The sequence below is a fragment of the Scyliorhinus torazame genome, chromosome 5 (assembly GCF_047496885.1).
Source record: "Scyliorhinus torazame isolate Kashiwa2021f chromosome 5, sScyTor2.1, whole genome shotgun sequence".
Taxonomy (NCBI): Eukaryota; Metazoa; Chordata; class Chondrichthyes; order Carcharhiniformes; family Scyliorhinidae; genus Scyliorhinus; species Scyliorhinus torazame.
The window spans coordinates 212,045,407-212,070,753 of NC_092711.1; the positions used below are offsets into that span (position 1 = coordinate 212,045,407).

Genomic DNA, 25,347 nt, shown 5'->3' on the forward strand with positions numbered 1-25,347 from the left:
GTAGTGGTGTCCTGGGTAGTGGTGTCCTGGGTAGTGGTGTCCTGGCTCGGATGTGACGGGGGCCTGTGGCTGCCCCCCTCATCGCTGGGTGGTCGCTCCCGCACGTGACGGGGGTGTCGTCTCCCTGTTGCTCCAGGTCTCTCCGTCTCCCGTGGTGTGCGAGGGGCATCCTGCGGGCGTCGCATGCTGGAGGGTCCAGGTCTCTCCGTCTCCCGTGGTGTGCGAGGGGCATCCTGCGGGCGTCGCATGCTGGAGGGTCCGGGTCTCTCCGTCTCCCGTGGTCTCCGAGGGGCATCCTGCGGGCGTCGCATGCTGGAGGGTCCGGGTCTCTCCGTCTCCTGTGGTCTCCGAGGGGCATCCTGCGGGCGTTGCATGCTGGAGGGTCCGGGTCTCTCCGTCTCCCGTGGTCTCAGAGGGGCATCCTGCGGGCGTCGCATGCTGGAGGGTCCGGGTCTCTCCGTCTCCCGTGGTCTCCAAGGGGCATCCTGTGGGCGTCGCATGCTGGAGGGTCCGGGTCTCTCCGTCTCCCGTGGTCTCCGAGGGGCATCCTGCGGGCGTCGCATGCTGGAGGGTATGGTCTCTCCGTCTCCCGTGGTCTCCGAGGGGCATCCTGCGGGCGGTGTGCTTCTGCGGGGATGGGTGCCTGGACGTTTGGTCCTGCGATACACAATGAAGCATGCATGGTTAGACATCAGGCAGTGATCAGGTGATACGGGGGAGGGGGATATAGGGGAGGGAGGATATGGGGACGGGCTGTCGGTGGCTCACTTGCTGGTGGGGCCCCGACCTCTGCATCAGCAACCTCCCGGTCCTCAGGTCTGCCAGCCAGTTCCAGGGCCCTTTCCTCGTGTACGGTCAGTGGCCTCTCATCAGCGGGCCCTCCTCCAGTCCTCACATGCTCCCTATTGTTGTGTGCGCGCTTCTCCTGTGGGGGGGGGGGGGGGCGGTGGTGGCAGGGGTAAAAGGCAACAGTGTTAGGCAGGTATATGAATGCACGCCATCGGTTGCGCGTGCATTGCAGAGGTTAAGGTTAGGGCTGGATTCACTTGGGGATATGGGGGATATGGGGGAGGGGGGATATGGGGGAGGGGGGATATGGGGGAGGGGGGATATGGGGGATATGGGGGAGGGGGTTATGGGCGAGGGGGGATATGGGCGAGGGGGGATATGGGGATATGGGGGAGGGGGGATATGGGGGATATGGGGGAGGGGGATATGGGGGATATGGGGGATATGGGGGAGGGGGATATGGGGGAGGGGGGATATGGGGGAGGGGGGATATGGGGGATATGGGGGAGGGGGGAGTTGGGGGAGGGAGGATATGGGGGAGGGGGGATATGGGGATATGGGGGAGGGGGAGTTGGGGGAGGGGGGATATGGGGGAGGGGGGATATGGGGTAGGGGGGATATGGGGAGGGGGGATATGGGGGAGGGGGGATATAGGGGATATGGGGGAGGGGGGATATGGGGGAGGGGGGATATGGGGGAGGGGGGATATGGGGGAGGGGGTATATGGGGGAGGGGGGATATGGGGAGGGGGGATATGGGGGAGGCTCACCCTGCCTGCTCTGACGAGGTCGTTCACCTTCTTGTGGCACTGGGTGCCTGTCCGTGGTGTCAGGGCCACAGCGGTGACGACCTCTGCCACTTCCCTCCACAGGCGCCGGCTGTGGCGTGGGGCAACTCTGCGGCCGTGCCCGGGATACAGGGCATCCATACTCTGCTCCACCGCGTCCAGGAGCGCCTCCACATCGCTTGACTCGAACCTCGGGGCTGAGCGACGGCCAGCCATCCAGTCGGGTGTTGCGGTCGGGTCTTCCAGTCGGGTGGGGGGGAGCAGCGCGGCCTTATGAGCCGTCACGCCGTGCAGCGCATATGACGCTGCACGGCATGAACCACTGCGCAAGCGCGGATCCCGTTACGTCGCTGCTAGCCCATTTCGGGCCGGAGACTATCGTCCCATTTTTCTGACGTGACGCAAGTGGGATTTGCGCCGTTTTTTGCGCCGATCGGCGGACTTTCCGCCGATAACGGAGAATTTTGCCCCTGATATCTGGGGAGTCATTCTCCGACCCCCCGCCGGGTCGGAGAATGGCCGTTGGCCGCCGTGAATCCCGCCCCCGCCGAAGTCTCCGGTACCGGAGATTGGGCGGGGGCGGGAATCGGGCCGCGCCAGTTGGCGGGACCCCCCGTTCAATTCTCCGGCCCGGATGGGCCGAAGTCCCGCCCAGAAATTGCCTGTCCCGCCGGCGTAAATCAAACCTAGTATTTACCGGCGGGACCAGGCGGCGTGGGCGGGCTCCGGGGTCCTGGGGCGGGCGCGGGGCGATCTGACCCCGGGGGGTGCCCCCACGGTGGCCTGGCCCGCGATCGGGGCCCACCGATCCGCGGGCGGGCCTGTGCCGTGGGGGGCACTCTTTCCCTTCCGCCTCCGCCACGGCCTCCACCATGGCGGAGGCGGAAGAGATTCTCCCCACTGCGCATGCACGGGAAACTGACAGCGGCCGCTGACGCTCCCGCGCACGCGCCGGGAAACTGACAGCGGCCGCTGATGCTCCCGCGCATGCGCCGCATTTCCGCGCCAGCTGGCGGGGCAACAAACGCCATTTCCGCCAGCTGGCGGGGCGGAAATCCCTCCGGCGTCGGCCTAGCCCCTCAATGTTGGGGCTAGGCCGCCAAAGATGCGGAGCATTCCGCACCTTTGGGCCGGCGCGATGCCCGTCTGATTGGCGCCGTCTTTGGCGCCAGTCGGCGGACATCCCGCCGTTGGGGGAGAATTTCGCCCCTGGTCTCAGGTCCCACTTGATAAAGCACACATGAAGTGCCTTGGACATTTAATTGTGTTTATAGGTGTTATATGAATGCAATTGTTTTCTTTTTCTCACTTATGAACTCCTATAGTAAAATGGTGTGTGTAGAACAGCTTACAGAACACCCATTCACAAATCTTTTGGAAAGAACTCCTGTTCCAATAACCATATAAAAGTATCAAATAGATCATTAAAGTATCAATAATGGAAGCTGTAACTCTGTCACACCCTTGACTGTCCCCATGGCTGCCTCAGGCGTGCTTCGAGAGCTGGCAGAACCGGCTCAGTCGCAAATCCACCCATTCCGTCTCCTCCCAAAATGTCCCGTAGGATGTTTTTACTGTGATAGGTGCGATGAGCTGGGAAATTTCCCAAATTGAGATACCCGCCTCAGTTGCAACAATCTACACTTTAATCTTCACAGTGGCCACCGGCCGCTAATACTACCATGGACAATTGCATCTGCGACAATTAGATTGGTGAAGACACGGTCAAGTAGTTTATCCCCTCATGTTGATTCATCATTTGGAAGAAATTGGAGTTCAGACAGGAAGAGTAAACTATTCTCTGCCATCAACCTGATTATCCATCTCGGCAAAATGTCTTTACAACCCTGCAGAACAGGTTCTCACTCCAGGAAAGTCTCACATTTCCCATCCGTACTGAGATGGATGGAATCAGAATGGGGGAGGCTCAAATGGATTCTTCTTTCCTGAGCTGAAGAATAGAAAGTGGATTCAGGGTGGTCAATAAGAGACATCATGAACACACTGAAGCAGAACATGTCCTGTTGTTCAATCTGTAGCTGACTTGAGTCAACTAGGGCGGCAGCACAGTGGTTAGCAATGTTGCTTCACAGTGCCAGGGTCCCAGGTTCGATTCCCAGCTTGGGTCACTGACTGTGCGGAGTCTGCACGTTCTCCCTGTGGATGCTTGGCTTTCCTCCGGGTGCTCCGGTTTCCACCCACAGTGCAAAGATGGGCAGGTTAGATGGATTGGCCATGCTAAATTACCCTTAGTGTCCAAAAAGGTTAGGTGGGGTTCCTGGGTCACGGGGTTAGGGTGGAGATGTGGACTTAAGTAGGGTGCTCTTTCCAAGGGCCGGTGTAGACTCGATGGGCCAAATGGCCTGCTGCACTGTAAATTCTATGATTCTATGTGGTAAACTGAAGATGGGCAACGACTGTCATCAGCAATTGGCAGAGAAAATGCCTGTGGCAAAACTTCAATAACCAGGTGTAATCTGGCAAGAATGCGGGGATCCTGAGTGAAGGATGCAGAAAGAAGATGTCACGATCCCAGTTAATTTTATAACTGGATTGGAAGGCCCCAGAATGGAACCCTGGCACAAAAGACTGTAATTTTGACTTTTTTTGTATAAACTGTGGAAAAACGGAGTCACCGAACTGTTAATTAATTTAAGTTGGCCCCGAATGCGGGCCAGGCCCCCCCCCCCCCACCCACTACTATGCCGCCCCCGGATGCATGCACGCTGAGGTACCGCCGGGTAAGAGCAGGTGTGAATGGCGCCGGCCGGATTCGGGTTTTTTGTGCGTGGCCGCTCGGCCCACCCCGGTCGGAGAATCGCCGGGGGGGGGGAGGGGGGGGTGCTGGGCCCGGTAGAGCGCCCCCTGACCGGCAGAACGCCGACCGCGCCGGCGCCAAAAGGTGCCGATTCTCCGCTCTACGGTGAATCGACGGACCAGCATCGGGGCAGCGTCGCGCGATTCGCGCCCGTCCCGGTGACTCTCCGGTCCGGCCTGGGCTGAAAGAATCCCGCGCCTTATCTTACTGAACTCCGGCTTCCACATGAGAGATTTCAAATTCCACTTTCAAAAGTCACCTTCCCAAATTTTCTTTAAAATTATGCTTTCCCTGCACGGTTTCAAGCAAGGTTGTGCTTTGGGGTTTTACTCTCCTTTCAGGGTTCCCTTGTCTTAAAGGCTTTATCACAAACTCCAAGGTCCAGCCACTGATTTCCACAATTATTTCAAATAAAGTCTCAAAACATCAGCACTACTGCAAATATCTTTCTGACCTTTCATGATCCAATGCCTTTCCAACTCTCTGTGACTAGACTGAGCAAAAATCTGTTCTGGTTTCCAGTTTGTTCTGTTCCTTTAACTCCAGACATCGTGGAAACTTCATTTCTCCAGTAGCTGAACTTAAGATTCCCCACATCTGGGGCAAGATTCTCTGACCCCCCCCGCCGGGTCGGAGAATCGCCATGGGGCGGCGTGAAGCCCGCCCCCACTGGCTGCTGAATTCTCCGCCCCCAAAACAATCCCGTTGACGTGAATCGCGCCACCCGCCTCGGAGAATGGCGAGGACGGGGGCGACGCAATGGGCCCCGGGGTCACCCGAATTCTCCGGGCCGGATTGGCAGAAGTCCCGCCGACGTAACCACGGGTCACGTCAGCGTAAATCAAACCACCTATTTAATGGCGTCAACCAGTCGTGTACCGGGGAGGAGAGGGCGCGTACTAGGGAGGGAGGGTGCGAGTGCTGGGGAGGGGGGTGGGCGAGGGCTGGGAGGAGTGGGCGCGTGCCGGGGAGGACAGGGCGATTGCCGGGGAGGAGAGGGCAAGTGCCGGGGAGGAGAGGGTTCATGCTGGAGGGGGGGGGGCACGTTCCAGGGAGGGGGGGGCGCATGCAGAGGAGGAGAGGGCAAGTGGCGTGGAGGAGAGTGCGCGTGCTGGGGAGTGGGGGGCGAGTGCTGAGGAGGGGGGGGCGGCGAGTGCGGAGGAGGGGGGGCGAGTGCCGGGGAGGAGAGGGTGGGTGCCGGGTAGGAGAGGGCGCGTGCTGGGGAGGGGGGTGGGGGCACGTGCTGGGCAGGTGGGGGGTTTTGGGGAGGGTGTCCGCCAGGCCGCGTGCCAGCTTCCAACAGCCGTGACCATGCAGCCCATGGCACCTGGCTGCAAGGGCGGTATGACAATGATGACATGTCGTCTATCCCCCCCACCCCCAACCCCTACACCTGCAGGCAGTAATGTTTGGTCATCATCCAGTGATTTTGGCAGCCGTGGCGGGAGCCGCACTTCTACAGCCCTGGGGAACAGGAGCAGGAGCGTGCCAGGGCGGCGGCGGAGGCTGCCGCAGAGGAGCGTGCCGCAGGGAGGCAGGTGGCAAGCGCCCAGGCTGGAGACTACCCACCATTACCGGCTGGGCCAGCGGGCACGGAACAGGCTGATAGCCGCCCGGTTCACGGACAAGGGGGCATGGGAATCGCCGAGTATGGGCACAGACTGGACACTACGGCACCAGCCTACCACCCTCACCCCACCCACCCAACACCAACCACCCTCACCCCACCCACCCACCAGCCTACCACCCTCTCCCCACCACCCACCAGCCTACCACCCTCACCTCACCCGCATGCACACCACCCCTCCATTGCACATCCCCCTGCGGCACAAAGGGCCGGGCTCACACGGGCGCCGGTGGAAGCGTGTCTATTGCAGGCCATGGAGGATGATGGCAACCTGCTCTGTGATGAGCTCTGGGCTCTACATCGTTGGACAATGTCTGACCCATGGCCACAGTAAAACTCTCCACCCGGACCGTCCCTGCATGCGGCCGTGACACTGCAGCTCACGGACCCGTCGTCTGCCCCGGTGGATGGCGAGGGCGACCCGGGAGGAGGGGGGCCACACTCACCTGAGGCCGACGTTCTATCACCCCTCACCCACACACTGGTGCTCACCTCACACCACCCCCCCGCACGCATCGGACAGAGCACAAAGGCAGCTTCTGTAGAGAGTTTAATAACAAACAGTTCATACACGTGCCCTAGCCCCTATACATAATCTGTGCCCTGCACCCGTGCCAACTTACTCAGCGTCTAATTTTTTGGCCTTACGGGCCCTTTGACTACATCTAGGTGGTTCCTCAGAAGGAACAGCAGAACTGGAGGTGGACTCCTGTGATTCCTGCCCCGTGACTAGGGACCCCTTTGGCGGCCGTTTCCTGGGGTGGCCCGGCCTAGATGGGCCAGGCTGTGGCTCAGGTGACTGGGATGGCGAGCTGCCAGCCTGTCCTGCCCGTTGCCCAGCAGATGCACCTGGGACGGAAGTGGGGGGAGTCCGAGATGTCGCAGTGGTCCGAGGTGTCACGGTGTTCCGGGGCCTCCCCTGCAGGGGGACCCGGAATGGGCCCCAGCACCTCCTCCTCCCTCGGGGTGCCCGATGGCCCCCGGGCCTCGACAGGGGTCAGGGATGCGAACGGACCTAGCATCCGACGCCCCCCCGACACCTGCCGCTGCCATTCCTGGAGGCTCGCCCTGGTGTCAACAAGGGTCCGCATGTTTGCAGCCATGGTGCTCAGAGAGTTGGCCATCACTGTCTGTGTCTGGGCGACGCAGGCCAGCACCTGGGCAATGGCGCCGATTCCCTCAGCGATGACCTGCTGAGACTGGGCCACGGCCTGCAGAGACTGGGCCATTGCCTGCTGGGACTGCGCCATGGCCTGTTGAGACTGGGCCATGGCATTGAGCGCCTCTGTGATCTGCTGCTGGCTCTGGCTCTTGGCTTCCTGTGAGAGGGCAGCCATGTCCTGGGCCATGGACGCCGCCCGCACGGAAATCCCCAGGCCTTGCATACTGCTACCATGTCTGACACCGTCGCACCCATTGCCTCCACCGCAGACGCCACCCGTGCGGTTTCGGTCTGAGTGGCACGCATGACTGGCACCACTACCTGCTCCTGCACGCGGGTGGACTCCTCCACCTTCATCTGCAGCTGCCGCAAGCCGGCCGTCACCCCCTTCGGTCGACCCTTGGTCTGTGCCTGCATCGGGTCTATGGGTGGGTGTAGTAGCTCCAGGAACCCGGGACCCGTCTGGGCGGCAGATGGTTGCTTCCGCCGGGCTGCCCTCCGACCGCCCAGCCCCTCGGCTGCTCCTGCCTCCACCTGCAGGACGGCTGTGTTGTGCGCACCAGTTAGTGTCCCAGATGCCTCATCAATAAAGTGCCCAACCGAGGTGAGTGTCTCTGCGATGGTGGAGGGTGTAGGAGATAGCAGTGGCATAGTGTCATGCTCCTCGGCCGACCTGAAGTCCGGGGTGCCCTGGAGTGGTGATTCTTGTCCATCCGTCCCTTGTGTGTGGGTGTCGTGTGCGTCAGTGTCGTGTGCGTCAGTGTCCTGTGCGTCGGTGTCCTGTGCGTCAGTGTCCTGGGCGTCGGTGTCCTGTGTGTCGGTGTCCTGTACGTCAGTGTCATGTGCGTCAGTGTCATGTGCGTCAGGTGCGTCGGTGTCCCATGCGTCAGTGTCCGGTACGTCAGTGTCCTGTGCGTCAGTGTCATGTGCGTCAGTGTCCTGTGCATCGGTGTCCTGTGCGTCGGTGTCCTGTGCGTCAGTGTCATGTGCGTCAGTGTCCTGTGCGTCGGTGTCCTGTACGTCAGTGTCCTGTGCGTCAGTGTCCTGTGCGTCAGTGTCCTGTGCGTCGGTGTCCTGTGCGTCAGTGTCATGTGCGTCAGTGTCATGTGCGTCAGGTGCGTCGGTGTCCCATGCGTCAGTGTCCTGTACGTCAGTGTCCTGTGCGTCAGTGTCATGTGCGTCAGTGTCCTGTGCATCGGTGTCCTGTGCGTCAGTGTCGTGTGCGTCAGTGTCCTGTGCGTCGGTGTCCTGTGCGTCAGTGTCATGTGCGTCAGTGTCATGTGCGTCAGTGTCCTGTGCGTCGGTGTCCCATGCGTCAGTGTCCTGTACGTCAGTGTCCTGTGCGTCAGTGCCATGTGCGTCAGTGTCCTGTATGTCAGTGTCCTGTACGTCAGTGTCCTGTGCGTCAGTGTCATGTGCATCGGTGTCCTGTGCGTCAGTGTCCTGTGCGTCAGTGTCATGTGCATCGGTGTCCTGTGCGTCAGTGTCCTGTGCGTCAGTGTCATGTGCATCGGTGTCCTGTGCGTCAGTGTCCTGTGCATCAGTGTCCTGTACGTCAGTGTCCTGTGCGTCAGTGTCATGTGCATCGGTGTCCTGTGCGTCAGTGTCCTGTGCGTCAGTGTCCTGTACATCAGTGTCCTGTGCGTCAGTGTCATGTGCATCGGTGTCCTGTGCGTCAGTGTCGTGTGCGTCAGTGTCATGTGCATCGGTGTCCTGTGCGTCGGTGTCCTGTGCGTCAGTGTCCTGTGCGTCGGTGTCCTGTGCGGCGGTGTCCTGTGCGTCGGTGTCCTGTGCGTCGGTGTCCTTTACGTCAGTGTCCTGTGCATCAGTGTCCTGTACGTCAGTGTCCTGTGCGTCAGTGTCCTGTGCGTCGGTGTCCTGTGCATTAGTGTCCTGTGCGTCGGTGTCCTGTGCGTCGGTGTCCTGTGCGTCGGTGTCCTGTATGTCGGTGTCCTGGGCGTCGGTGTCCTGGGCGTCGGTGTCCTGGGCGTCGGTGTCCTGTGCATTAGTGTCCTGTGCGTCGGTGTCCTGTGCGTCGGTGTCCTGTGCGTCGGTGTCCTGTGCGTCGGTGTCCTGTGCGTCAGTGTCCTGTGCGTCAGTGTCCTGTGCGTCGGTGTCCTGTGCGTCAGTGTCGTGTGCGTCAGTGTCCTGTGCGTCAGTGTCCTGTGCGTCGGTGTCCTGTGCGTCGGTGTCCTGTGCGTCGGTGTCCTGTGCGTCAGTGTCCTTTACGTCAGTGTCCTGTGCATCAGTGTCCTGTACGTCAGTGTCCTGTGCGTCAGTGTCCTGTGCGTCGGTGTCCTGTGCATTAGTGTCCTGTGCGTCGGTGTCCTGTGCGTCGGTGTCCTGTGCGTCGGTGTCCTGTGCATTAGTGTCCTGTGCGTCGGTGTCCTGTGCGTCGGTGTCCTGTGCGTCGGTGTCCTGTGCGTCGGTGTCCTGTGCGTCGGTGTCCTGTGCATTAGTGTCCTGTGCGTCGGTGTCCTGTGCGTCGGTGTCCTGTGCGTCGGTGTCCTGTGCATTAGTGTCCTGTGCGTCGGTGTCCTTTACGTCAGTGTCCTGTGCATCAGTGTCCTGTACGTCAGTGTCCTGTGCGTCAGTGTCCTGTGCGTCAGTGTCCTGTGCGTCAGTGTCCTGTGCGTCAGTGTCCTGTGCGTCGGTGTCCTGTGCGTCAGTGTCCTGTGCGTCGGTGTCCTGTGCGTCGGTGTCCTGTGCGTCAGTGTCCTGTGCGTCGGTGTCCTGTGCGTCGGTGTCCTGTGCATTAGTGTCCTGTGCGTCGGTGTCCTGTGCGTCAGTGTCCTGTGCGTCGGTGTCCTGTGCGTCGGTGTCCTGTGCATTAGTGTCCTGTGCGTCGGTGTCCTGTGCGTCGGTGTCCTGTGCGTCGGTGTCCTGTGCATTAGTGTCCTGTGCGTCGGTGTCCTGTGCGTCGGTGTCCTGTGCGTCGGTGTCCTGTGCGTCGGTGTCCTGTGCGTCGGTGTCCTGTGCGTCGGTGTCCTGTGCGTCGGTGTCCTGTGCATTAGTGTCCTGTGCGTCGGTGTCCTGTGCGTCGGTGTCCTGTGCGTCGGTGTCCTTTACGTCAGTGTCCTGTGCGTCGGTGTCATGGGCGTCAGTGTCCTGGGTGTCGTATCCTGGGTAGGTATGTCCTGGGTAGATGTGTCTTGGGTAGGTGTGTCCTGGGTGGGATGCAACGGGGACCTGTTCCTGTGGCTGCCCCCCTCGTCGCTGAGTCTGGCCCACTGGCGTCACTGCACTCGCACTAATTGGGGGTGTCATCTCCCTGGTGCTCCGGGTCTGTCCCTGGCTCATGGCCATCCTGGATTGTCCTGGGGATGTCGTATTCCTGATGGGCCGGGTCTGTCCCTGGCTCTTGGCTGCCCTGGTTCGTCCTGGGGGCGGTCGCCATCCACGGGGACGGGTGGGTCGACGTTCGGTCCTGCAATACACAATTGGGGGGGGTGGGGGGTGGGGGGGGGGGGGGGGGGGGAGGGTGGCAGGGATAAAGGGCAACAGTGTTAGGCAGACATATACATGCGGACCAGCGGTTGTGTGTATGTTGGCAGAGGTTCACAACCCATCCTGCCACTGCAGCCTGCATGGGTGGGTGCAGCCTTGTCGGTTTCGCCAAGGACTGTGCCGTCCATCGGAGGTGGGGGGGGGGGGGGTGCGCGGGTTCTCACCCTGGCTGCCCTGACAAGGTCATTGACCTTCTTGTAGCACTGGACGCCAGTCCTTGCTGCCACGGCGCTGACGGCCTCTGCCACCTCCCTCCACAGGCGCCAGCTGAGGCGTGCTGCGACCCTGCGGCCGTGTCCGGGGTACAGGGCCTCCCTCCTCTGCTCCACTGCATCAAGGAGCGCCTCGATGTCCCGCTCCTGGAACCTCAGCGCTGCGCGGCGGGCGGCCATTTTGACGGGTCTCCGGGGGGGCGGGGGGGACCCCGCAACGCAGGGCGGGCCGTCCTTTGTGCTGCGACGGGTGACACCATCGCGAATGGCGTCATGCTGCTGCTAGCCCATTCCCGGCCGGACAGTTCGCAACATTCCGGGGGGTCCGACGCCAGAGTAATTCGCGCTGTTTTTGCCGACGGGTTCGGGCCATCGCGCCGATTCACAGAGAATCCTGCCCCTGTTTTCTTCACCATTAGTTCATAATATGGCTTTTTTATAGCAAGGCTGAGAGAGATGTTTCCTCTTTAGTCCACTAAGACCAATTCCTTCTCTCTCACTACATATCACCAACTGCAATCAAATTAGTTAAATTAAAACTTCAAAGCTTCTCTACCTTACAAGGCCCCAGTTGCTAAGCAACCATTGCTGGTTTATTTGTACTTCTCGCTGTACGCCTCGCGAAGCACAACAGAATCACAGATGGAATTGAAACCAGCCCACACACATACAAACACCATTGTCCAGCCTAAATTTACCGAGGTTTTACCCTTCTCGGCACAGGAACATTAACTTAAACTCACTTCAATCCTTACCTTCTGCGAGATTCTCCGACCCCCCACCGGGTCGGAGAATCGCCGGGGGCTGGCGTGAATCCCGCCCCCGCCGGTTGCCGAATTCTCCACCACCGGATATTCGGCAGGGGCGGGAATCGCGCCGCGCCGGTTGGCGGGCCCCTCCCCCGCGATTCTCCGGCCCGGATGGACCGAAGTCCCGCCGCTAAAATGCCTGTCCCGCCGGCGTAGATTAAACCACCTACCTTACCGGCGGTGAAAGTCGCCATAATCCCAAATGACCATAGGCTGCTCTCCCCTTTGAGGGCGAGAGCTGATTGGTGGTGGTTTAACCCGAGGATCACCATACCTCAGGCGAGGGGCAAGGTTGAGAAGACGGGGGGGGGCGTCACGAATAACCTCGGCGGGCACAGGAAATTAACCCAAGGCTGTTGGCTTCGCTCTGCATCACGAACTAGCTGTCCAGTTAACTGAGCTAAACCGGCCTCCACTAAGGATTATACTTGGATTTCCAATGAAGACTTATTCATACCTTATGACGCAATACATTCCTCTTCCTTCTTCTGTACAGACAGAATGTTTGCTATTTCATTTGTTTCCTGGGTATAGAAATTATCTTACTTTCATTTCTATTGAAATTTAATGCTAATGAATTAGTTTTACACCACCAGTAAATTGAAATGTTCCCCATGAAAACCTACTTGGTAAAATCATTTTATCTGAATACGTTTCTTGTTGCATTTACCATATATCCAGCTGAGCCCAATGAGTTCCAGCAGCGCCGATACAATGAGACCCCATCCGATACAGAAATGGTCAATTAAATTTATCCAGTAAATTCCAGCCTAACAAGAAATGAAAAAATCAGAAAATGTGCTGCAAATGAAAAAACATAATACAGTAAAATCATTGTTATCCAGCTTGCATGGGGAATGTGTGTCGCCAATTAATCAAAAAACGCGAGTTAACAAAATGTCCATTTACCTATGGAATGCAAGCACAGTGCTTTGTAGCATGAAAATAATAGGGAAATGCTCTTTTTACCTTGAATCATCAAGAGTTTGATTCATTTATAGGTTATGGACGACACTGGATAGGCCAGCATTCATTGCCCGTGTCTAATTGCCCTTGAGAAGGTGGTGGTGAGCTGCCTTCATGAACCGCTGCAGTCCTGTGGTGTAGGTGCACCCACAATGCTGTCAGCAAATTCCAAGATTTTGATCCACAACAGTGAAGGAAGGGCGATATATTTCCAAGTCAGGGTAGTGAGTGACTTGGGGGAGAACTTCCAAGTGGGCGTGTTTCCCATGTGTTTCCTGTCCTTGTCCTTCTTGATGGGAAGCAGTCATGGGTTCGGAAGGTGCCACAAAGGGAGTCTTGGTGAGTTCTTGCAGTGCATTTGAAGATGGTACACACAGCTGCCACTGTTTGTCGGTGGTGGGGGAGTTTGAATGTTTGTGGAAGGGATACCAATCAAGCAGGCTGGCTTTGGCCTGGATGGTGTTGAATGTTGTTAGAGCTGCACTCATCCAGGCAAGTGGTGAGTATTCACACTCCTGACTTGTGCCTTGAAGATAGTGGACAGGCTGTGGGGAATCAGGAGGTGGGTTTCTCGCTGCAGGATTCCTAGCCTCTGACGTGTTCTTGTAGTCTTTATATGGCTAGTCCAGTTCAGTTTCTGGTCAAGGATAACCCCCAAAATGTTGATAGTGGGGGACTCAGTGGTAGTAATGCCAAAGGGCAATGGTTAGAATCTCTCTTATTGGAGATAGTATTATGGGCCAGGGTTTAGAGAACCCCAAAGTGTACCATGGAGTTCACCTGACCCACAACGTTTAATAGATTGTGGTCTGGGCAGCACACGGCCCACTCTACAGGTGTGGTACAGCAGAAATGGAAAAGTATTTTTTTAAACAAAACAATGTTTATTCTATGAACTCAAGTTAACCTTTTTGAAACATACAGTGAACATCTTAGCAACCATTAATTCAAATACAACCCCCAAAGAATACAACACTAAGTAATCCTTTAAGCTTTCCTTTTAACATCCATATGACTTAAAAACACCTTTTACCAGAAGCACATCAGGTTACAGTCAGTACTGAAAAATTCTGAATTCACCAAATGATCAATAGATAGTCTTTTGATGGCAGTGAGATCAACAGTACACTTGCTCTGTCTGGCTTCAGCTCCAACACTGAAAATGAAACTAAAACACACCCTGCAGCCCACTCCAAAACGGAAGTAAAAAGCTGACAGATAGCCCAGCTCCACCCACTCTCTGACATCACTGCAGGAGTAAACACCCATTTCTTAAAGATACTCTCACTACAGATATTTATATACACACCCATTTATAAACACCCATTTCTTAAAGGTACTCTCACTACAGATATTTATATACACACCCATTTATAAACACCCATTTCTTAAAGGTACTCTCACTACAGATATTTATATACACACCCATTTATATACACCCATTTCTTAAAGGTACTCTCACAGGACAATCGTCATTGCCTGGCGCTTGTATGGCCCAAGTTGTACTTGCCACTTGTCAGCCCGAGCCTGGATGTTGTCCACATTTGTTGCATTTGGACATGGAGTGCTTCAGTATCTGAGGAGCAGAGCATGGTGCTGAACATGTGCATCGTCAGCGAATATCTCCACGACTGACTTTATGATGATGGGAAGGTCAGTGATGAAGCAGCTGAAGATGATTTGACCGAGGAAGTGATTTCCTGGAGCTGAGATTATTGTCCTCCAACTACCACAGCCATTTTCCTTTGTGATAGGTGACAGGTGAAGACAGTTAAAGAGCAAGAAAGATACAAAAGACATGCATTGTAAATAGCCAGAAATGGAATTTAACACAGTCACCTGAATGTGCAATAATAGATAAAATATGTCTTGCCTTACTTCCATGTACAAATATCCCACTTGAAGCACCTCTGAATTATCTGTGTTGTGGTACTTCTGATATCCTGCCCCTTTATTTGACTCTCTGCACTTAAAGCACCATAGAATCCTGGATTTCTTAGTTTGAATGGGTGAATGGGCTACTGTTTAATGGGTCATCCAAAAGATGGCACATCTGACCATGCTGGGCTCCGCTGGCCACCGTTGTGACATGTCAGCATAATTGATTTCCTTGTGCTTGAATCCTTGATTGGGATTTACAAGGCTCAAATCTTTGACTGAAAGATGAGAGTGATATAAACTGGGACAGGCTGAAAGTGAGACTGAAGTTTTCCAAAGTGCAAATCTCTATGCTGTGAGACATATCAAATAATGTTGAATGAAAACAAAGTAAAATTGATTCACAGGGTTTTAATTGAGTAATAAAGTGGAGGGTGACATTTTCCACTTCGTGACGCCGCAAACGCGAAACACGATTGGGCGGAGAATCAGGCATCCGGCCAAAATCAAGGGGCTGGATTCTTTCTCAGGAGATTAAGTCCCCACGCCGGCGTGAAAGCAGTCGTGTTTTGCGGCAGGAAAACTGGCAATAAGCAGCCACCGATTCGCCGTTTTGCTGGGGGCTAGCAGGGAGGCAGCGTAGAGCTCCCAGCTCTAGCTGCCGATACGGCCCTGAGCATTTCCGGATCCGTGCGCACGGCGGCGGCCTGCAGCGGCTACGATGTGCTTCATGGCAGACTCCCTTTCGGTCGCTCGCGCGCCCTGGGCCGCCCACCCACAGTGCCCTCAGCCCCAAACGAAGCCCCGCCTGCCCGCGGATCGGCTCTCCCCCGACTGTGGCGGCGCCGGACAGAGTCCACAGCCGCCACGCTAAGTTCACAAAGGGTGAGACCACACGAGTCCCACGCCATCGGAAACTCGGCCGGTCGGGGACTGAGCATCGCAGGGTGGGGCTCAGGCAATGGCCTGAGGACGTGGATACGTGGCGCGGCGTACTCCTAGAGTTCGCCGCTTTTCAGGGGGTGGAGAAGCCGAAAACCGGCGCCGCCCACGATATTGGCGTCAAAACTGATTCTCCGCCCCATCGCCAAATGCGAGAATTCAGCCTGCGGTCTGCGCATGCCACTGACTAGGGCACCATGCTCTGATCCCTCGCTGGTGGCAATAATGAGGTTAGCGCCCTACGTTGGCTTTCAAACGCATTATTTGCATGCATTTAAATGTAATTAGCTGCTTGGACACAGTATGCTCCCCTCTTCCGTGATGCTCCGCTCCTCGCAGACGGAGGTCTCGCGGCGTGAATTACTACAAGTATTTACAAACGTGGACTGGGCGCCTTCGCTGTGGAGAGGGAGTGGGAGGCTGAAAAACACACTGATAACCCGTTGAAAACTGTCAGGCATGCTGGGGGATGGTTGCCCATGTTGGGGGCACTAGCAGGTAGTTACTTTGTACCAAACCCATGGACTTGGGGTGTCCCATTCACGACCGGGAAAGCCTGGCTCAGACCACCATTGCTGCAGTCTGTCTTTGAAATGCACCCCCTTGGTGCTGCCTGCAGGCTCCTGGCTGCTCATGCTGCTGAGTGCTGCCTGTGTCCTTTAAATGCTCAGAAGGCCTCTGGTCCTCTGGGAGCCCACCCTGGCCACCCCTCTGGACGCCCTCATACCCCAGCTGTATCATCAAGGGCCTAGCTCAATTAGGCAATTAGGAGCCCACCACATGTTGACACTCAGAAGCATCACCCCCCCCCCCCCCACCCTCCATTTCAGAGGAAGCAGGGGATCAGCAGAAATCTGCCAAACCAGAGAACACATGCAATGTGGCCGAACGAACCCTCCCTGGTTCCCTACCCCTCCCAGGCTCGAGGACTGACCAGTGACCCCCACTCCTCTGGATCTCCAGCTGTCTCCTCCTGGTAAGACTGACAGCGCTGACTGCCTCTGCCATCAGGCAGTGTTCAGGAAGGAAGGCCTGAGTCTGCGGCCCATGCTGGGGAAGAGTCCTCTAGTCCTCACTGGCATGGAGCTGTCCACCTCAGACTCCCAATAGTCTTCCTTGAGCTATCTTGGTCGGGCCAGCAGAGTGCAGGCCCATGAGTATGGCTCTGGAAATAAAAATAATCTTGATTGTCACAAGTAGGCTTACATTAACACTGCAAGTGAAGTTACTGTGAAAAGCCCCTAGTCGCCACATTCCGGCACCTGTTCGGGTACACAGAGGGAGAATTCAGAATTCTCAGCCAGTACGGGAATTGAACCCGCGCTGCTGGGCTTGTTCTGCATCACAAACCAGCTGTTGAACCCACTGAGCTAAACCAGCTAAGGCACCCCGAATAGCACCCCCAATGGGAACATGCTGGGAACCCCCAGCATGCCTGACAGCCAAAGACGGCGCCAATCAGACGGGCATCGCGCCGGCCCAAAGGTGCGGAATGCTCCGCATCTTTGGGGGCCGAGCCCCAACATTGAGGGGCTAAGCCGACGCCGGAGGGTTTTCCGCCCCGCCAGCTGGCGGAAATGGCGTTTGTTGCCCCGCCAGCTGGCGAGGAAATGCGGCGCATGCGCGGGATCGTCAGCGGCCGCCGACAGTTTCCCGCGCATGCGCAGTGGGGAGAGTCTCTTCCGCCTCCGCCATGGTGGAGACCGTGGCGAAGGCGGAAGGGAAAGAGTGCCCCCACGGCACAGGCCCGCCCGCGGATCGGTTGCCCCCGATCGCGGGCCAGGCCACCGTGGGGGCACCCCCCGGGGTCAGATCGCCCCGCGCCCCCCCCCAGGACCCCGCAGCCCGCCCACGCCGCCTGGTCCCGCCGGTAAATACCAGCTTTGATTTACGCCGGCGGGACAGGCAATTTCTGGGCGGGACTTCGGCCCATCCGGGCCGGAGAATTGAGCGGGGGGGTCCCGCCAACCATCGCGGCCCGATTCCCGCCCCCGCCCAATCTCCGGTACCAGAGACTTCGGCGGGGGCGGGGGCGGGATTCACGGCGGCCAACGGCCATTCTCCAACCCGGCGGGGGGTCGGAGAATGACGCCCATGAACTCCACACAATTCAGTCCCAGTGTCAACACTTTTTCCCAAACAGAGAATTGTTCCCAGAGTTTCATCTCTTTAACCGGATGGGAAAAGATCAGTCAATTCCAAACAATCACTTATCACCCACCTGGCCAAGATGTTCCTGTACAGCTACAATACTGACAATGTAGAAAATTGCCCCGGTATATCCTGAGCATAAAAAGCAGGAGTGATCCAACGTGGCCAATTACCATCCCTTCAGTCCATACCCGATTATCAGCAAAGTGATGAAAGGGGTCACCAACAGTGCTATCAAAAGGTACTTGCTTAGCAATAAACTGCTCACTCAGAATCACTCAGCTCCTGACCTCATTACAGCCTTGGTTCAAACATGGACAAAAAGAGCTGAACTAGAGGTGAGCTGAGAGGGACTCACCTTAGCATCAAATCAGCATTCGACCTAATGGTGCATAAAGGAGCTCTGGCAAAACTGGAGCCAATGGGAATTGGGGGAAAATTCTCCACTGGTTTGAGTCATGACGGTCGGTTTGTTCAGTTGGCTGGACAGCAGGTTTGTGATGCAGAACAAGGCTAAAAGCCCAGGTACAGTACCCGTACCGGCTGAGGTTATTCATGAAGGTCCCGCCATCTCAACCTTGCCCCTGCCTGAGGTGTGGTGATCCTCAGGTTAAATCACCACCACTAAGCTGTCCCCCTCAAAGGGAAAGCAGTCGATGGTCATCTGGGACTATGGCGACTTTACCTACCTGGCTCAAAGGAAGATGCTTCTGGTGGATGGAGGTCAATCATCAGTTCCAGGACATTACTGCAAGAGTTACTCAGGGGAGTGTTCTAGCCACAACCATTTTCAACTGTTCATCATTGACCTTCATTCCATTGTCATGTGAGAGTACCTTTAAGACATGGATGTTTAAGCAATGTACCTTTAATAAAACAGTGATGGCAGAGAGTGGGTGGAGCTGAGGTCAGGTCAGCCATTTTGCAGTTTAGTTTTGCAGTTTGAAAAGAGCTTGGGAGTGTCTGTGTTTGCAGTGAGCTGGATCTCTGCCATGAAAGACTATCTCTGGATCATTTGGGTGATTTAAACTCATAATAGTAAAGCCTTTAACCTGATGTGATTCTGTTTAAAGGTGTTATGTTTCTTGGAAGTGTGAAGGAACATTTTGAGGAATTAGTTACTGTTGCAATATTTTCAGAGTTATCTTTGAAGTAAGGGGTGTTAAGAGATCCAATGTTTATTTAAGATGTTAAGTTGAGTTCATGGAATAAACAGTGTTTTGTGTTTAAAAACCCACGTGTCCATAATTGTAATCCCACACCTAGGGAACAAGCCGTGTGCTCGGAAAAGCAACAAATACATTAAAGGGGGAGGTTGGTTGAACTCCATGATACATTTTGGGGTTCTGAAAACGCCTCTCCCATAATACCATCATAAGGACAGATGTCGGAATGTTTACTGATGATTGCACAATGTTCCGCACTGTGGGCGATTCCTCAGATACATAATCAGTCCATGCCCAAATGATGCAAGACCTAGACAATATCCAGGTGTGGGCTGACAAGTGGCCAAACAAGTGCCAGACAATACGATCTACAAGAAGAGAGAATCTAAACCATGGTACTGACATTCAATGGCATTACGATTACTGAATTCCCCACTATCAACATCAGAAACTGAAATGGACCAGCCATATTAATATGTGGCTACAAGAGCAGGTCAGAGGCTAAGAATCCTGCAATGAGTAATTCCCCTGCTAACTCCCCAAAGCCTGTCCACCATCTAAAAGGCACATGTCAGGAGTGTGATAAAATACTCTCCACTTGCCAGATTGAATGTAGCTCAAACATCCCTCAGGAATCTCAAAAGCATCCAGAAAAAAGCAATCCAATTGACATCCCATCGACAAACATTCACTCCCTCCACCGATGAACCTTGTACCATCGACAAGGTGCACTGCAGGAACTCACCAAGGTCCTTAGGCAGCATCTTCCAAACTCACAACCACTACCACCTGGAAGGACAGAAGCAACAGATACCTGAAAAAACCCACCATCTACAAGTTTCCCTACAAGTCACTCACCATCCTGACTTGGAAATATATTGACGTTCCTTCACTGTCGCTGCGTCAAAATGCTGGAAGCCAACAGCACTGTGGGAGTACCGATAAATACTGGCGTAGTCACCCATGGCCACATCCCATGAATGAATTTTTAATAATGTTAAATAAATGGAAAAAAAATGACTAACACTCAAGTTTTTATTACTTCACGTTATGATATTTCTGACTTCATTTTTATAATTAATGACTTAGGCTGAAATATTAGAAACTAATAAAGGATAACGTACCTGTGTTACTAATAAAAGGCCAAGCAAATAAAATAAAAAGGAAACACCAGTTATCAGGTAAAGGCGTTTGGAACGTAGAAACTTTGGGAACTGGTCCAACAGGGTGGTTATAATTGTTTCTGATGAAAAAGAAAGTTAATTGAGGTCAGCACATTATTTATAATTTACACAGTTCTACAATCCCAAATTACCATCAAAAACTCTCCCTCAGCTGAAGGTTCAGTGCCTCTCCATGTTGAACACATGGAAGAAGTGCTAAAGTGAGCAAGGCCACAGAACTTCAATGTCCATCACCAAGAGTGATTTGGCAGCACCACTAATGATTGAGCTGTCCGGGTTCTGAATGACCTATCTGCCAGAATAAGCTTGCAGAAGATGGTGAGAGAACCAGAGGGAGAAACTTATTTGTCCTTGCCCATGAGCCTGTTGCAATTGCATCTGTCCGTGGCAGTATTGGCAGGAGAGGCAATGGCACAATCCATGTGGAGACAAAACCCGTTTCACAAGGAGAATGCCTTTGAGTTGTGTGGCACTATCATCGTGCCAAAGGAGTTAGGCCCAGATCTGATCCAGCAGCTCAAGACTGAGCATTCATGAGGCATAATGTGACATAACCATCACCTAATTGAATTTAAAAGAACCTGCTCCCTGATGCTCAGTTTGTGTTCCACCATGCCACTCAGCTCTTGACTGGATAAATGCCTTTTCACCAAACATGGACAGGAGAGCTGAATTCCAGAGGGGAGGTGAGAATGACTGCCCTTGAAATCAAACATTTGACCAAGGCATGGCAGGCCTTCAGCTGCAACAGATGTGTATTCAACCACAATCTGTAAACTCATGCCGATCGCATCGCTCAGTCTACCATTACCATCAAACTAGAAGACAAACACTGATTCAATGAGGAGTGCAGGATAGCATACCATGAGTAACACCTCTGTAGTACAGAGGTACTCATTGAGACAAGTGACACGGCTTTAAATAATTTCCGTATATGCTTTCTGATATAACTGCTTTATCTCTGAATAATTCTGCTGTAATTCTACTAACTTTCTTGAGCTAAAGCTACCTGTTTCATCCACCACCTGCTTTTGTTCTTTACCAACCATCTAATCAAATATGGGTTCTGGCAACTGAACCTCAACCTCCCTATCGGTACTCCTCAAGTTCTCTTCCTCCTGTCTCAACCTGTGGTATTGTAATCTTGTCACCACATAATGAGGAAATCCCCTAGGATATGCTTCTTGAAACATCTCAGTTGTTTGACTTTCCACTGGCTTTTCAACCACAGTAGGCATCACTCCCACCTGTGATCCAGCTGTGTAATTACCCAGGATAAATTGTACCCCTGAACAAGGTAATCTTTTGATTACTCCTACCACTTCATCACATTTCACCGGATTGTCTAACATTACCTTACATCGTGACACACTACTCATCTCACCACTAATGCCACATATTACCACCTTTTCTGGTGATACTCTTTCCAAACTACATAACTCCTTGGGCTGGATTCTCCGTCAATAGGATCCTCCATTTCGCTGGGAATGCACTCATGCCCAAAAGCGTGGGGGTGCCCACAATGGGAAACCCAATTGGCCGGCTGCCGGAACGAAGAATCCCGCTGCTGGCAGGGGCGCTTCGCACCGGAAAACGAGTGCGGCGGGATCTGGGATCCCGTCCCTTATCTCTCACCATTAAAGACTGACCTGCTCTTGTATCCCTGAAGATGTTAATCTCTTTACCTACTCCACCGTGTACACACGAGTAAACCTTACCCTCACAAATAAAATGTGTAAAATGTTCTGGTCCCTGCTTATCCACCAACCTCTGAACAGGCTATACACTTTGTTGCACCTCTTTCACTGGAACAATGTATTTTTTCCACTTTAATACACCCATCAGGTAATCTTGTTTTCATGAGTCTGTCTTCCCAGTACTATTCTTAAGCCACCAACACTGCGACTTCATGTGCCCAATTTTATGTCAATGAAAACATTTAAGGTTTTTGTATCTCTCAACCACTTTCATAGGTTTCCTTATAACCTGAGGCAATCTCTCATTAACATCACCAACCAGACCTCCCTTGCCTTGACTACCTGTCAATTTCTCATTGCCCCAGTTTCTATACTTCACAGATTGAAATTGATGTTGAAAACCAGACATTGTTTTGAGAATAAATTCAAAATCTTTGCTCTCCCACATGAGTTCTCACTACTGTGGGAATCTTTAAATTCCTCCAAAATAATCGTTCCCCTCAGAGAGTCATACATTTGGTCTATTTTCAATGCCCTTGGGCGGGATTCTCCGGGAATCGGCGCGATGGCCTGACGCCGGCGCCAGATACGGTGCGAAACACTCCGGCGTCGGCACCCCAGTGCCACAAGAAGGTCAATGGCCTTGTCAGGGCAGCCAGGGTGATTACACCCCCAACCCGATGGACGGCACAGTCCTTGGCGAAACCGACAAGGCTGCACCCACCCATGCAGGCTGCAGTGGCAGGATGGGTTGTGAACCTCTGCCAACTTACACACAACCGCTGGTCCGCATGTATATGTTTGCCTAACACTGTTGCCCTTTCTCCCTGCCACCGGCCTGCCCCCCCCCCCCCCCAGGAGAAGCGCGCCAACAACAACCGGGAGCGTGAGAGGACAGGAGTGAGTCCAACCGAATTGCGACCACTCACCATTCAGGAAGAGAGGGCCCTGGACTTTGCAGGCGGACCCGAGGACCGGCAGGTTGCGGATGGAGAGGTCGCACCACCAAGTGAGATGCCCCATTGCCTGCCACCCTTTCCCCCATAGCACATCCCCCCTTCCCCGTTATCTCCCATCCCCGTATCCCCCCTTTCCCCATCCCCATATCCCCCCTTTCCCCAATCCCCCTTCCCCATATCCCCCCTTCCCCATAACCCCCTTTCCCCATCCCTCCTACTCCCATAGCCCCCCTTTCCCCACGTCCCGTTCCCCATATCCCCCTTTCCCCATCCCCCTTTCTCCCATATCCCCTTCCCACATATCCCCTTTCCCCAATCCTCTCTTCCACCATTTCCCCCTTTCCCCATATCTCCCTTCCCCATATCCCCCCTTTCCCAATATCCCCCTTCCCACATATCCCCCCTTTCCCCATATCCCCCCTTTCCCACATCCCCCCTTCCCCCATATCCTCCTTCCCCCATACCCCCCCTTTCAGCATATCTCCCCTTTCCCCATCCCCTTCCCCATAACCCCCTTCCCCCATATCCCCCCTTTCCCCATATCCCCCATTCCCCATATCCCCCTTTCCCCATATCCCCCTTTCTCCCATCCCCCTTTCCCCATCTCCCTTCCCCATATCCCCCTTTCCCCATATCCCCCCTTTCCCCATCCCCATATCCCCCTTCCCCCAGATCCCCCCTTTCCCCATCCCCCTTCCCCATACGACCTTTCCCCTTCCCCACAACCCCCTTCCCCATATCCCTCCTTTCCCCATATCCCCCCATTCCCCATCCCCCTTCCCCCATATTCCCCCTTTCCCCATTCCCCCTTCCCCCATAACCCCCTTCCCCCTTTCCCTATCCCCCGTATCCCCTTCCACAATATCCCCCCTTTCCCCATATCCCCCCTTTCCCCTGCCCCCTTCCCCATATCCCTCCTTTCCCCATCCCCCATATCCACCCTTTCCCCATATCCCCCATTTCCCCATATCCCCCTTTCCCCACATCCCCCACTTTCCCCATACCCCTTCCCCCATATGCCCCTTCCCCGAAATACCCTCTTCCCCCATATCCTACCTTCCCCCATACCCCCCTTCCCCCATGATCCCTTCCCCCATATCCCCCTTTCCCCATATCCTCCCTTTCCCCTTCCCTCCTTCCCCCATATCCCCTTCGCCCATATTCCCCCTTTCCCCATATCCCCCTTCCCCATATCCTTCCTTCCCCAATATCGCCACTTTCCCCATCCCCCATAGCCCCCCTGCTCCCCTCTTCCCCTGTTTCCCCATCCCCTTCCCCCATATCCTCCCTTCCCCCATATCCCCCCTTTCCCCATCCCCATATCCCCCTTCTCCATATCCCCTTTTCCCCATAACCCCCTTTCCCCAAATCCCCCCTTCCCCATATCCCCTTTCCCCAATTCCCCCTTCCCCCATATCCCCCCTTTCCCCAATCCCCCTTCCCCCACATCCCCCTTCCCCTGTTTCCCCATCCCCTTCCCCCATATCCTCCCTTCCCCCATATCCCCCCTTTCCCCATCCCCATATCCCCCTTCCCCATATCCCCTTTTCCCCATATCCCCCTTTCCCCAAATCCCCCCTTCCCCATATCCCCCCTTTCCCCAATTCCCCCTTCCCCAAATCCCCCCTTTCCCCAATCCCCCCTTCCCCCATATCCCCCCTTCCCCATAACCCCCTTTCCCCATATCCCCATTCCCCACCCCCCCCTTCCTTCATTTTCCCCTTCCCCGTTTCCCCTTCCCCCTTATCTCCCTTCCCCCTATCCCCCTTTCCCCATCCCTCCTACCCCCGTAGCCCCCCTTTCCCCACATCCTGTTCCCCATATCCCCCTTTCCCCATTCCCCCCTTCTCCCATATCCCCCTTCCATCATATCCCCCCTTTCCCCAATCCCCTCTTCCACCATTTCCCCCCTTTCCCCATCCCCCCTTTCCCCATCCCCTTCCTCATGTTCCCCTTCCTCATATTCCCTTTTCCCCATATCCCCTTCCCCCATATCCCCCCTTTCCCCATCCCCATATCCCCTTTCCCCCAGATTCCCCCTTTCCCCATCCCCCTTCCCCGTATCCCCCTTTCCCGATCCCCTTCCCCATATCCCCCCTTTCCCCAACCCCCTTCCCCTTATCCTCCTTCCCCCTTATCCTCCCTTTCCCCATCCCCTATCCCCCTTCCCCATATCCCCCCTTTCCACATATTGCCCCTTTCCCCAACCCCCCTCCCCCATATCCCCCCTTTCCCCCTTCCCTCTCCCCACAACCTCCCTTACCCATATCCCCCTTTCCGTAACCCCCATATACCCCTTCCCCCAGATTCCCCCTTTCCCCATGCCTCTTCCCCCATATCCCCCTTTCCCATCCCCCTTCCCCATATCCCCCCTTTCCCCAACCCCTTCCCCCTTATCCTCCTTCCCCATTATCCTCCCTTTCCCCATCCCCATATCCTCCCTTCCCCATATCCTCCCTTCCCCATATCCCCCTTTCCCCATATCCCCCCTTTCCCCATCCCCCCTTTCTTCATATCCCCTCTTTCCCCATTCCCCCTTCCCCATAAACCCCCTTCCCCAATATCCCCCTTTCCCTATCCCCTGTATCCCCCTTCCACAATATCCCCCCTTTCCCCATATCCCCCCTTTCCCCTGTCACCTTCCCCCATAACCCCCATTTCCCCATATCCCCCTTTCCCCACATCCCCCGCTT

The 25,347-nt window shown here is 55.2% G+C and overlaps 1 protein-coding gene across 4 annotated transcripts in view; it reads right to left on the reverse strand.

Moving 5' to 3' along the window:
* The window catches only part of LOC140420927 (sodium- and chloride-dependent neutral and basic amino acid transporter B(0+)-like), a 149,126-nt gene that overhangs the window by 24,780 nt on the left and 98,999 nt on the right, over positions 1 to 25,347 (reverse strand). For all 4 annotated transcript variants that reach the window (XM_072505086.1, XM_072505085.1, XM_072505088.1 and 1 more), the window contains 2 exons: positions 19,939 to 20,057; positions 12,382 to 12,481 (listed from right to left, as the gene is read on the reverse strand). In XM_072505086.1, coding sequence (XP_072361187.1) covers positions 12,382 to 12,481; positions 19,939 to 20,057 — 219 coding nt within the window. The remainder of the gene's footprint in view (positions 1 to 12,381; positions 12,482 to 19,938; positions 20,058 to 25,347) is intronic.